General features: G+C 40.8%; 1 protein-coding gene across 1 annotated transcript in view; it reads right to left on the bottom strand.

Moving 5' to 3' along the window:
- Positions 1-14,863, bottom strand: part of CCNYL1 (cyclin Y like 1) — a 50,429-nt gene continuing 35,566 nt past the window's right edge. The window contains exons 8-10 of the mRNA XM_048869473.2: positions 12,845-13,011; positions 4,933-5,095; positions 1-1,756 (exon numbers count right to left, since the gene is read on the bottom strand). Of these exons, the coding sequence (XP_048725430.2) occupies positions 1,640-1,756; positions 4,933-5,095; positions 12,845-13,011 (447 nt within the window). The 3' untranslated portion in view covers positions 1-1,639. The remainder of the gene's footprint in view (positions 1,757-4,932; positions 5,096-12,844; positions 13,012-14,863) is intronic.

The raw sequence follows: 14,863 nt of genomic DNA, 5'->3' as shown, positions 1-14,863 counted from the left end.
TTTAATTAAAATAGAGGTGTTTATTAGCTTTTTATTTTTTAATACAAACATGAGAAAGGAAAACCACCTGAAGATGTAGCATTATTTTCAAAATTGAATCGTGATCAATACCTGAAGTTCCAAGTTCCATGGATTATGGGCCTGGAGCTGGTCGATTTGCAAACTTTAAAATACTATACATATTTAAATAGTTTGAAGGCTGCCAAATTGTTATACTCAGAAGTCCCTAATCTCAAAGGCATGGGGACCTGATAATTTACTGGACCTTGGATGGAAGCAGGGTTGAACAAAATTTGTCCTAGGAACGAATGTCAGTCAGTATGGCACAAAGTGCCTAGAATCTATCTAGAACTGGGACAAGGACGTATATAAGGGCTTGTAACAGGAAAAGTCTATTAATACTTATCCTGTTTAGAGTTTCAAAGTCTGAAAGGAAACTCCATCCCAAATTCTCATTCTGGAGGAGTAAACTCTATCTTCAGGAAAAGCAGAGTTGCACAAACTGTAATGTTCACTTCTCCAAAAAATATGTCTTATACATTTGGGTTTTGTTTTTTTAAGAACTCCTTTGAACAAAACCTTATGTGCTAATAGGGAATAAGTATCTACCCCATCGGTGAGTCCAGGATCCTCAAACTCACTACTGTCCCACCACAAAAGTAAACCCCCTGTCTGAAAGCAGGAAGTCTAGGGGAACCAAAACAGACATGATAATCTTAGCATCAACTTTGTCAAAACTCCACTGCATAGAGCACAACGGATCTGTAGTGGAAGAATTCAGAGAAGCAATGCAGTAGGCTATTCATCACTGGATTGCCACATTGTTTGGGATAGTGACATTGTTTCCAATACAGCTCTCTCATTCCATGCCTCAGAAAGATATACAGGATGCATATTTTCCAAAGCAGTAGTAAAAGTATTAGAAAGTGAGAAGCACCATAGTTCACAAGAAATGCAGCATGGACCCTATACATTTGAACAATCAATATGTAACACCATTTCTCTGCTTCCAACCAAAACATTCAAAATCCTTTGACAGTCTCTACCGGAATGACACTGCTGGCACACAGTTATTATATCCTGCTCAAACAGCTTCTTGCTTTTGAACTCATCACCAATAATAGCAGCTTTTGAATAGCAAAACCCTTCAACACTTGTCTATGCTACTACTTCAAGCTCCAGAGTGGCTTTATACTTGGTTAGAGTCCTTTTTTCTTTTTCTTAACACTGCATTCACTCAAAGGCAAACGCAGCAAGCTTCTGGATGATGCGGAGAAGAGGGAAGAACATTGTAACTATCGTCATGTGGTTAGTGTTTAAATTCTAAAATTTAAAACTACTCATTATTAAAAACCTCATCATTCACAGCTATAGGCCTACACAGTAAGCAAACATCTGTGGGGGGGAGGGGAGAGCTTGTTTTTGCACCTCTGGGTACATTAAAAGGAGGAGTACTGATTTGACAAGGTCCCATCTTTTGAATGGAATATGCTCCTCAGACCCTGGGGTCCCTTGGCTGGTTTTATCCTTCCTCCCCTTACTGGAAGACACCATCACTGCTGGCTTATGTGCATGGAGTGGTGGTCTTCCTCCGGTTCATACGTACTCTGGCTTCACGGTGCTGCACCCTTCTCTCCCCTCAGGAGAGGATGGCATTAGAACGACGGATACCAACTAAATTATCAGCACTGAAAGATCGTCTCATAGCAGCTTTGGACAAGTCTTTGTATTTGTCCTCACAGAGCCTGGAGATAGCCTGTAAAATACATTCAGATACAAAAGAATGAAAGCGTGAATTAGAAGTGTTCAAACATTTTAAGAAAGCTCTTACAATGGCAATGCTAATGGACCGCGCACTTACACTGCCTTGTCTTTCAGTGACGCTACTGGCTGCTGCCCTGGGTATGCCATTACAAAAAAGGCCTTTTGTTGAGGGAAAACATTAAGGGGCTGTAGAAACTGCATCTTTAAGGATCTCTCCCCATGTTCACCCGTATCATTATTAGTCACAGGAGATGATGATTTTTAAATGCAGTTAAATCTCCACATCTCTAAGCAACTTAAATCTTATACCGGCCTCTACAGCTTAATGGAAATCTTGGATCCAACTTGAAGTATGTGTGTTCATGTGCAAATTACACTCAAAACTCCATGTAAATAGATGGGGTTTGGAGCCCAGGCTATAGATACGAGGCTCAGGAGAGATTCTAGAGATTCCTAAGCCCTGAAGGAAGAGGTTACAGCTGGCTGCTGGTCCCCCCCGCCCCCAGCTCAACACAACCATCTAGAAGTCTTAGGGTGTATAGTGGAGAATCTGAAAGGGAAAATTTATTAGGGCTGGTGTTTGTGCCCTTCCTGAGCCAGCCACCTTTTTTTTTTGGCTGACATTTAAACCAGCACAAAGGTTTGTGAATCCAGTAAGGAGATCCCGGTGCTGAACTGTACAGTACCATCCACCCTGCTTTAGCGCAAGTAATGTCCTATTAACACAGGTCTGAGAATTGTATTTAGTATTTGAACTGCTTTAACTAAACTGCAGAGTAGCTCTGTTTATTGAACGATTAGCAGCATGTACACGGGTGCAGTTATTCCAGTAGTGAGATTCCCATTAAATCGGTGTGTCAACTAATTCGATTAGAAATGCTTCAGGACAGAGTTCCAAGCCCTGACTGGGGCCTTTAGGGGCCAATATAATGCAAATAAATAAATACAGAAGGGCGTCACTTTCTATCTGTATGCTGACCCATTATTATTAGGCTCAGAATGTCAGTTGTGAGCATTAACTTCCATTAAAAATTTACCACCACCATCAGATGAGCTTTCACTCATTCAGTAAAAAGACTACACCTTCCCTCTAGGGTAGCACCCATTCTGCACAGCCCAATATTCTCAAAGTTCAAAAGGTGAGCAGCGCTTCTCAGCATGAATAAATTGCTAAGTGTATTCTAAAATAATTATTTACATTTCTTTCTGTCAACCTCCCTCTGGAGGCATTCATTTGACTCACGAGTGGCATGTTTTGAGACACTGGCTGCACAAGCCCCCACTGCAAGACCAGACAAAACCTCTCTGGCATTAATGCTAGCATATCCATCATAAAGGAACCTGTGTGTCACATTAAGCCCCACTCCCCCCTATGGGGCAGATCAGTTTTCAATCTGCTGGAATACTAATTCACTGCTTAAGACAAGCTCCCAAACTGATCTTTTTGTGTTTTTAAGCCAAAGGCAAGTTTGTTTTAAAATTCAGAAACGTTTAGCAAATACTTTGAAAAATATTTACTGCATATCCTGTCGTTTAGAACGTTTACAATTTACACACACACACACACGGACGTGAGTATGGTGTGGCAAATCATACGCTGTACTGAGACCGCTCAGTGAAGTAATACTGAACAACAGGTACCCTAATATTTGCAGCAAAACTGGGGCTCACACCTGTCCAGAAGTCATCCACTTCTGCCTATGTACTGGACAGATCAGAGAACAATTTTCTGAGGAATATATTCGTAGTGTAGTATTGGAGTGCTCGAATATAAAAAAACCTCAGTTTGTCGTACACTGGTAGCTGCGAGCCCCCATCCTGGACCTGGACCTGGACCCTGCTGTGCTAGATGCTGTACAAACAAACAGACATTTCCTGCCCAGAGCTGCACTCTAATCACAGAAGCAGTTAGTGACAGTATGAGCTTTAACGTTACCTAAAGGTTAAAACAAACAAAAAACACCCAAAAAGCAAAACAAAAAACTGCAGAAAAGTAATCAAATGACACAGCACCACTGTTAGGCATGTCTTGTCTACCGTTTCAAAGGGTCAGTACGTGACTCCACCTGTAACGCTCCTGGAATACCACCATTCCTGAAATGGAGGTAAGAACCCAGCACGCTGCATGATTTCTGGGGTGTGGATGAAAAGCGGTTTGGGCCAAGACTAATGTAGCAAAACTATTATGAAAGGGGCTATCGGACCTTTTAGTGTCTACACACAGTCTTTGTTTTTAAGGTCTCAAATTAAAGACCAAACTGCATGGTAGTCAATGTATCTACCTCAGAAAGAGAAGGGATTGAGTTGACCCTGACAGAAGTTTTGCCTGGGAGTCCCAGGTAATTTATGTGTCGTTCAAACGGTTCTCCTTGCATAGCACCCCAGTATCATGTTAAAGCAACCATGAAGAAAGGTTTGTGCTGTGAAAAGCAAGGTCTATTTTAATTATGTGAACTTGAATACTAGAGAACAGTAATGGAGATCTTGAGCAGTTATAAGGACTCTCTGGCAGGAGGTATTTTTACTCGCTAAGTTCTGCTAGGTCAGTAATAGTACATAACACTGAAAGTGGAGATTTAAGATTATTCATAAAATAGTGCTTCCCACTGATAAAGGGATATTAGTTCACCGTGATTTTTTTTTTCAAGTTGTGAAATGAAACCACCTTCACAGTTGCTACCAAACATCCAATTTAATAATCATAATTAGGAGCATTAAGAACTCCTTTAAAGCTAAAAGGAGCTGTGCACTGGGTGCTATGGAAACCTGCAGCCAGTATAATTTCAACAGGTTTGAATAGGATGTTTTAGGGTGCTTGGAAAGGAGAAGCGAGGAGGGAAAGAGAAAAACAGTCCATTACAAATACAGCTTTTACAACTAAGTGACCTAGCTGAACTACAGTTCCAGAAACTAATGCCTCGTGTTTTATTCAAGGACCTAAACAGACTGTAGCCCCTCTTACTCCGTCTCCTCAGGATATTTGCTTAGGTTATAAAGCACCGATGTGTTTTACAAGTGATCACTGTCATTATTAAGGGGTTAAACCTCTCTAATACACTACTCTAAAAGCTTTTTAGTTTTGCTAATCACCACATAATACAATTAGCCAGAGATGCTGTTATTATGCAGACGCAGGAGTGCCCTGCTCACCAAGTCTCAGGCCATTACCTCCAGTTTCTGTGCTCTCTCTTTACTAAGAGGCTCCAGCAGAAAATTCAAGTTGTTGTCATCTGCTAAGGAGCGAAGGTCAAAGTAGTATTTGGCATAAACACTGGCAGGAACATTGATATTAAACTGCAGCAGCTCCAAGAAGTGTCTTTCCATCTCATTCCTAAAAAGGGTAGTAGGGAAACAAAGAAATGGGATTCAACATTTGCAATCAAGTCAAGCTGAACAGACCACAAGTCACTTTCACAATTACCGGTTTTACAACAGTCCTTCAAATTATGTACTACTGTTTTCAAAACCCAATGGATTACTTCGCTAGTGCTCAAAACAAGGTACATCTTCTGAGCCCCTGTACCTTCAGCTTAGGGAGAAAGGTTAGTGCACTGTTGCACACTCACTCTCCTGACTTAGAAGGTTCGTTCTTCAGATTTCCATTAGTGCAGCTGTACAAGTCCTCCATTCTCACTCTCTCATAAGGCCCCACTATAGAAGTCCGATGAAAGGAATGATGTATGCTGTTTATTAGCTCTGGAGAACTTGCAGACATTTCCACCGGGCTGAAAACAGGAAGGGGGTTTATTGAAGTAGAGGCGGACCAACAAAAGGAGTAGTCACATCACCAGGGCAACAAATGGATCTATGAAGAGCTGCTGCTATTATCTCAGAGAAAAAAGCCTCTTGAGGCAACATGGATTCATCTCCAATAAGTAAATAAATAAGCAAGCAGCATTAGGTGAGAAAAGGAATTTTCTTCTCAATGGCATTAGGCAGGATAACAAAGTACTTGTCAGAGCACAGGCACTAGCTTTGACTCACTATGCTATCTGTAGTGTCCAAAATATTGGGGGGGGGGGGGGGGGAGAAGAGGCCCGTTACACTGGGGGGGGAGGGAGGGGAAGAAAAGCATTCTTTGGCTACTGCAGATATCAAACAGACCACAGAGATATTTTACAAAGAAATAAAGAGTTTTAAAAACCTAGAAATAAACTGGTACCTGAAATAGGCAATGAAGTTCAACGCTAACTGAGAACAGCACCATAGTTCCCAAGAATACACAAGTGAGCAGATGAATAAACAAACTATATGCAATTTGAAAGGTAAGCCACACAAAAATTCAGTAAGTTGTTCTTGCTCTTGGGAAGCTTTTAAGATGGATGTTTTACCCACCGGAGGGAAAACGAATCGAGGAATCATCCAGATTGTGTCTTGGGTTGGATGGCTGGTCTCATAATGTGAATAGTAGCTTTGTGTTTGTTTCTAGCAGGGTGGACTTGAGTCCCATTGAACCTACTGCCAAAATTAATTTCCTGTTCATATGGTCATAAGCCTATAGAAATGTAAATCAGATAATGTTTTGATGATCAGGGCTTGATTTATCCCATGAATAAATGCTCTTCATCACCCCTTTTGTTCTTGCTACACTAATACATTTTAATTGTGTAAAAATATAATACTTCATAGGATTAACAAGTCTATTGATAGCGGTTTAAAAAAAAAAATCTAGCAAAAACATAATACCCATGTGTTTTCTGTACAAATGTAGGTAGCCTAAAGAATGAACAGCGTGTTCCCTCTTTTGCACAATGTAATTGACAGGATTAGCAGCTGCATGGTTAATTTGGTCACTGATTAGACACAAACTCCATCAAGGCAGAAAAGTTTATAGCAAAGAAGAATTTCCAAATATCAAATTAATTTTCTTTTAATCTTTCAATTAAGAAATTAAGAAACTGTCTTTTGGTCCAAACTTTCTGCTGGGGAGGTTGAGGTGAGGCAGAGGATGACGATACACAGAATGTTGATGCTTTACTTTTGGTCATGTTGCCTCTCCATTTGCCCTTCATATCAAAATTAAAGTCATATACCCTTAAGAGAACTTCAGATAGCGTTCACTTTCCACAGCCCCAAAAAGCCAATTTTCTAACAGCTAACCAATGCATTTGGGACCTCAAGTACCGTACCACACTGCAAAATTAAGCACTTCAGTGGAGTTATAAATAGTGGAAAGTGAGTTTATTTCTGCAATATGCCTTCTTCTGGGGCACTGCCTACTTGGTTTATAAGTGGCTGTAGAACTGTAAAGCATCTTTTTCATCAGTTCTGCAATTACCACTCTCAGAGTGAGCTGTAGCTTGTGAAAGCTTATGCTCAAATAAATTTGTTAGTCTCTAAGGTGCCACCAGTCCTCCTTTTCTTTTTACTCTCAGGTAGGTAGGGGTGTGAATGAAAGAGCAATCATAGTCCTCGATCTTCCAAATTTCAGCTCAGAGAAAATGAAGCATACAGGTTACTAGGAGTCAGCTACATCCAACAGCTGTAGAGAGTGAAAGGCTTTATTTGCACTAAAAAGTTGCACCAAACTGATTTAAGTAGAACTGGTATAAACCCTTGTGACACAAACTGATTTAAGAGTGTTCACACAAGGAGTTACACCGGTTTAGTTAGATCTGTTTCTCAATTGATTGAGGGCTTGTCTATACAGGGAAATTTACCAGCAGAATAACTATAGCAGTATAATTATTTAGTATGGGTCCCTGGTAAGTTTCCCCATTTAAACAAGTCCTTAGTTAAAATCAGAACAGCTTGTGTTTAGACATGGCCCAATTGTTTGGAAAATAAAAGTTGCACTGGGACTGCTGCTCTGGTGTCACTCAAACAATAAGGCTCCGCTTAACATTTGCGGCAAACTTAGCACTTGCTACAAAGCTGTCTCCAACATCAGAACATGACCATTTCTGAAATTCTTTCCCAAGTGTTTCGCTCAGTAGGATTAACATACAAAAGGACTTAATTCCCACCATTGGAAAAGTAGTTTAAAATAGCAGAACAGCTAATACTGGCAAATAAATACACTGCCAAGTACTAATTAAAGGGACACTGTGAGATTGAATTGGGCCTAAGTTAGGTTTGGTTAAGAGGAAATCACTTACCAGTAGCAGTTTCCTAAATATCTAGATCACATTAGGCCACCACAATTGGGTCTGTTCTGCACAAACTCCAAGCTCGGAGTTCTAAGCTTCTAGTTTCAAACAGGGGCCAACCCCTGCAGTGAAACATGAACCTTCTCCTAGAACGCCAGCTCCTTTCAATCCAATGGTGGAAAGTTTTCCATGTGCATGAGAGACTTGATCAAAAAGATCACAGAACCTTCAACTCAGCAACTGTCCACACTAGTGAAAAACATCTTAAAAAATTAAACTTCTTTTCAGCCCTACGTCCATTCAATTTGCTCCTAGCAGGGTTAAAGGATGAGATGCTGACTTTTAATAATCAGCAGGATTCCCCAGTATTGCCAACACCAGTTCAGTTGTACCAGTGATACCGATGTGAAATTTTTCAAGAATGCTTTGAGCTAAGGTGAATGGTGATTTATCACAACTGGTATCTGCTAAAAGAACACCAGTTCCACTTTTCTCCTCCAAAACAGTCAATAGAGCCCCATTCTTGAAGACCTGTCTGCAGGAAAGGGGTGTGTATAAAACAAGCAGTGACAGAGTAAAAGCCAAGGGAAACACCTTGAACAGTAACAGAGGAATGTTTTTGGTGTGAAGGATGATAAACACAAAGTTGGTTTTAAAAGGATCATTATCTCAAAACACTTTTCTGAGGTTTTATTCTTCGGAAAGTGCAATTACTATGTGGGAAGAGAAATGTGTGACCCTGGTTCTCAAAAAAAAAAAAAATATCCTGGGGAAAAAAATCCTTTAAAACCAACAGGTCAAATGTTGAGCCCTAGTTTGAGGCTGAATCCAAAGTACAGTGCTTAGGGAACATATGCAGAGTACGTCACATTTCTGCATTGTAAAGCTACCACTGAGAAAGAAACCAGATGCCTACTGTTATAGCACACACAACTGCCTTATGCTGAATAAGGCTGAACATGTACTTGGAATTATAACTGTCAGGCTGTTAATTGTTTTTGTTAACACACAGAAGAGCTAGCTAGAACCTGGGAGAAGTGAAGCACCGAATCCAGTGTGAAGTTCCTTATGTACAATGCTTTGTGGATCCTCTGAGGTGCTTAGATACCACGATGATAAATAATTGAGAACAGAGATAAAACCAAGATTAACTAAGAAATATAATTAAACTGCTGCTTTGACAATGTTCTCTTGGATACCGAGCCTACTGAGTTGTAAATTGAAACCAAGAGCTGATGGGTTTTGAGAGCTTAAGTCCTCGCCATATAAAAGCCTAGTGACATTAGTTTTGGGGAGAAGGGCCTTCTCTAGAACATTAGCAGGTTGATTAAAGGTATCAGTTAAAACCACTTTAGTAGGTAATTTAGTATTTGTCCTAAGCGCTACTTTATTTGAATTAAATAAAATGGATTAGTCCCTGGAGCTTGATGTTCAGTTTGACATGAAGTCACTTCTACGAGAACAAAAACATATGTAGAACACAAGGTCATGGGTACTGAGTAGATGTAAATAATATCACTATGTTCATATTAATATAAAATGCCATGCAGTTTGAGTGCACCAATCACCACACAAATCCAATAAGAGGGGTTACGGAAGGAGTGACCTAGTTTTAGTGTGTGTGTAAAGCCAAATAGCTGGCCAAGTGAATTCTTTGGAAAGTATTCCAGCAAAGGCCTCCTAGTTATACAGACTAACAGCCACATCAATTTACCTCAGTCAAGTTACCCCACACATCCAAAAGAAATGTTTCCTCTGCTCTTTAGCTACCCTACCTGCTATTTTACCTCCCAGGCTTCTTCTCAATCTACCCACAACAGGTAGTTCAGTTGATATCCTGCACTAGCCTTCATACTGCTGCCCTTAAAAGGCTGGTGGGGAAAAGCAGCAAGATGAAGAATCTTCCAGACTGAGGACTCTCACCTGGTGTAGACTATCTGTCCTGAAACCTGAAGTGTTTAAGACTTCAGATGCAGGATGGGCCTCAGCCTGTCATCATTTGGGGAAACAGGAAAGTAGCTAGAATAAAATCTTCCCCTTTTCTGATGGCCTTTCAGGAGTAGTAGTCTGTTGTCCCAAACTGCATTCGCAAGGGGGCAGTTTGGAGAATTCTCTGAAGCTAATTAGCCCTGCTAGCTAATGCCTAAGAGGCACAAATCCACAGCAATGCAAGCTTACCGGGGAAGTGGAGATAAAAAGGCTTTTGGTGTCCCTACAACAAAGATCCTCTGAAAGAGAGATCCTGGTAGTCTGGCTGGTTTCCCTACCTCAGAAACCTTGACACTACTTCTTGTCTTAGGTCCTTGGAACACACTGGCTTTTCGCAGGAAGGCAGAACACCAGTTTTGGATGTAGTAAGCAACCCTGCAACCAGACTCGTGGGCCGGCTTCTGCCTGATGCAGTCTCTTTATTCCATACTTGATTGGAGGAGGACTGGACTGAGCGAGCTTAGCATCTGCAACTAGTCTAACTTTTGCCTAAAAGATGTTCCCCATCCATCTTTTGGCAGATCCTTGAATTTCTGCTGAACATGTGTGTGAAGTCTTAAAAAAGGCAGTCTTGTTCTCATGGAAACATCAATACTGTAAATAGTTTATCATACTGTCATCTCACTGATGTCCAAGGAGACAGATACCACTGCTGTCTCCACCCTGCCAAATCAGCTTTTTGAGAACCTTTATTCTGTTTGGGAAGAGAAACTAACAAGTGCCTGGGCTGTCTAACACAGCTCTAGTTAGCATCTGTCCATGAAGTACAGGTAGTTTCCAATGACGACACCTGCCATCGAGGTGAACTGGCAAATCTTCATCCAAAGGTGTCCCAGTGTTTCTGATGATGGTCCTGAAGTGCTGTACCACATGTCTAATCTGACAGAAGTCATCATTAGAACCAGGATCGAACAGGGAGTGTGATGCAACCATCTTGGTGTTCCTACGTTGAAGGTACTACTTACCTACCATCTTTGACCCAGCTGCGGTTGCAGGACACAAACATCAACTAGCTCAGAAGGAAGTGGATGGGTACTATTACCCTATTCCCAGATACATTAATATGTATGCTTTGTATCCTAGATGGTCTCCGAATTTAAAGGACCTTATCTTCAAGTTTGTAGAAAGCCAAATCCAGAAAGTTAGTAATTTTCATGTTCAGAGTCTTAAAATACTATGTAAACATTAAATATCATCCTGGAAAGAGTTTGCTTACTGTCTTCTTCCCCAGCAAAGAGATGCTTTGCATCAGAAGAGTTCTCTTCCTCCTTACCATCTAAATCTCTCAAATCATTTTTGAAAACTGCCTTAATCCCAAACAAGCATTGCAGGTTTCTGCAAAAGCAGGAGCAGCTAAACTATGAGAGTAAGCGTGTTAACACTAGGACCATCACAGGAGCCTCAGCCATAGACCTCAGCCCAGAGACCAGTACACCTTGAGGGAGTCCAAACCTCTATTTCAATATACGCACTGCTTCCAAAGCACAGGAGACAACTAGGTCTTAAGATACCATGTCATAAAGTGGTTAAGTGTAGAAATTTGATGCAACATTGAGTTCAGAACAAAAAAAAAAAAGGCATCAGGCTGATCGATGCTTCCTGCTGTCTTGCACTGGAAATCCTGCTGACAGAAGCTGAGGCACCTGAAGGTTTTGACCAGTTGCTTGCTGAAGTTTAAGTCAGCAAAGGCCAGTCTTAATGCATACCCATCTTGCAGTTCAGAAGAAGACATGTTTTGCTAAACAAAGAGTCTGAATCAATCACCGCTGAAGGTAGTATGAAACTTCAGGACGTCCTAAGGAAAGCAATATATTGGGTCTTTCCGGCCACTGAGGAGCTGAAAGGTTGGGATGCCCTATTGATGGGAAAACACACAAGGTGCCAAAAGAACTAATGACCAGCTGGTTCACACATGGTCAAGAGCCTTTAAGGCCTTCTGAGCAAACTATGCATCTGAGTAGGCCCGAAAAGATTCAGAGAGTCAGGTCTTGGCCTGAGCGCCATGTGAGGAAGTGTCATTGCAAAACCAGTCAGGAACTGCTCTGAGGCAAAAAATACAAGTCAAGCTTCTACACGAGGGACACAGTGTGACTGTTCAAAACATTCACATTGTTTTGTAAACCAAAAAATGTATTATCCCCCAACCCAACTATTCTCCACACATTTTTACCCATCAACACAAGCACAGAATACCACAAGAACACAGCAGGAGCTGTGAGGCTCAAGGCCTATGTGTAATCACAGAGGTGGTTCACGGTTTCCTAAGATTTGCTATTGGAGAACCTGAGGCAAAAAGAATAGGCAAGAGGAACAAGTTTATTTGTACGATGAGCAGTACAGTTGAAGAACTGATTGCAGAGACCACGGGAAAGTGCTTTCAACAACTCATTCAGAAGAGAAAGGCAGTCGCAGTACTAGGGGTGCCTATGGGCCACAGTAGCTTCTGGCACAAGATACCTGCTTCCGGACTAAACGGAAGGGGGTGTTCCTGATTTGGCTGAAAGCTGGAATATGAATCCAGGAGTGAGAAATCACAACTAATCCTGAAAGCTCTTACAAAAAAATCCAAAAGCAACAAAAAGTATTTTAACCAATTCTTACTTTAAATGTCAATGGATTTTTTTTTTAAATGTCCACTGTGTCTATAAACCAAATATTTCTTTATTGCACTAGCAAACGGAAAATTGAAAGTGATATCGATTAGTAACTAGCTTGTTTTTTTTTATCATCAGGCTAAGGGAAGTGAAAATGGCAGACAGCAAAAAATTAAAAGTTATTAGTAACACCAATATGGACTTGTTCTAAGAGAACGCTTTTATCTGGAGTTTCCCTGTTAACAGACAGATAATTCTACTTTCAAGGGAATGAAGCCTGACAACATGAACTATTTCAATTCTCCATACTGCACACCAGCCTTAGAATGGACAACTTTACAATAATGGCAGCTCTCCAAAAAACACTGTTTTTAAGAAAGCAGCAAATTGACCAAACTTGCAACTTACATGTCCTCAACCGTAATGTCCTTCAATATTTGGCAGTAATCCACATTCCACACAGCCTGATCATCCCAAACCTTAGAAGCCAGCAGAATAGCTCCTAGAACTATTCTCTTCCAGTTACTAGGACAGATGTCAATCTCCGCATAGGTTAAGAGTCTTTCCAAGTAAACCTACAGAAAGAGAACTCATCTTAGACATCTCAATCTGAAGTTTGAGTTCCAAACAAGCGTTCAGTTGGATTTAATTAGACTTTACCAATTATGTTCATTTATTTATCCCATATCCATTAAGCTACCAGAATTAGGGGCTATTACTGAATGTTAGCATTCAGACTTTCAAAAAGATTACACATTCCATTTTAAATACAAGACATTAAAGGACTGAATGATCCTGAAGTGCAGAATACAACTCATGAAGTAAAACCAGTTTCTAACAACAAGCTCTGCTGCACCAGTAAGACTCATGATGAAAGTCATTCACAACACGATGACGTTTTCATTAATGCCAACCTGGGATTATTAACCACTCCACTCTAATGCATTAGCCTTCTCTCTTCATGGCTGGGCTGGTGTGTTTAAAGCAAGACAGCACATATTGCGATCTGCATTTAAACAAAAAATTTTCACAGCCTTAAGCTGTATTGCATCTATTTGCCCCATGCCCATCATTATGGCATCCAGGTTCCTTCACATCACATCTCCACTTCAATCTGAATGAAACAGATTGTTAGCCACCACACACACCCCTCAGTAAAAGCTACCCTCACGTCTCAGCTTGCTGCACTGAGAGGTAGGTGGTGACAAAGCCTCAAGTAGAAAACTTTCAAAGTTCCAAATGAATTTCCTACCTCCTCAGATACAATTTCTAACAGCCCCCAAGCAGCTTTAATCTCAACTGCTTCCTTACGGACACTGCGCTTCCTACAAGTACATGCTGGTTTACTCCAGGGCTACCTGTGCCAAGCAGCTGGCACTTTTATAGAAAAAAATTACTTTTGAAAAAAAATCTACTTGTGAATCAAGATTTTAAACTCCATTCACAAGTGGGTGTGAGGGGCTGGAGAGAACTATAGCTTAGCGACCTCAATGTTTTCAATACTTTTTCATCTATTCATAAGACTTTTTTGAATGGAAAAAGTGGACTAATAAATAGTGAATTAACCTTCTGCTTGTAGGCTTAGACTGGAATCCCAGAGTTTTTCCAATAGCTAATAGAGCCATCTACTGGCGGAAGTCCACTTTTTAAAAACAAACTTCTTCAGCTCAGGGGAAGTGCTAATTTCCAAATACGTGTATTGGCCAGAATGCCTGCGGTCAGATACGACCTGCCCTGTAAAAAATGCCTGGATGCTTTAGGAAAGCAACACAAAATGCTTACAGAGTTTCAGTAGCTCAGTGTAGTTATTTAGCCTTCTTGGTCACAATTTTTATTAAATCATTTCTTAACATCAGGAGTCCGCTTCTTTGCCACACTCAGTTCTGTTACCTCTTTTTGGTTGCAGTTCTTTCCTCCTCTGCTCATCTCTGCATTATTGTTTCCTATCCCAGATGTGAAACTAAACTGAAATTACCATATAGTTTTAGTAGGCAACTGAAGCCCAAATTTCAGTAGTCCTCATCCCCAGAATAATTTTATAAATTAGGAAGTGTTTTTTGGACAATCAGTGTCAATCTTCAGTTTCTTTATCTGCTGCACTTTTCAAAGTCACATGGCAAGAACATAATGAGATGGTCGTATGTTTTGGGTGGGTTTTTTTTAAGGTACTATCAAATATACCTGGAAGCAGTCAGAGGACTAAACTCAACAGCTGGATATTGATAAAATGGGAGGAGGGGCTCCAGCGTTGCAATGGCAAGGTGGCTCAGCTGCTGAGATTCTTACCAGAGTGCTGTTCCTGGACCCACTTAGGGGCTCTATCGTCCACATCAGTCTCTGGCTAATATACATCTGATAAACTAGAAGAGGCCCACCTCCTCAACTGATGGAAGGGAAATGGAGTTAATTCCCCCCCAACTCTAGAGG

Source organism: Caretta caretta, chromosome 11 (genome assembly GCF_965140235.1).
Source record: "Caretta caretta isolate rCarCar2 chromosome 11, rCarCar1.hap1, whole genome shotgun sequence".
Classification (NCBI taxonomy): Eukaryota; Metazoa; Chordata; order Testudines; family Cheloniidae; genus Caretta; species Caretta caretta.
The sequence above is the reverse complement of the archived record's forward strand: the minus strand, read 5'-3'. Positions and strand labels throughout refer to the sequence as shown.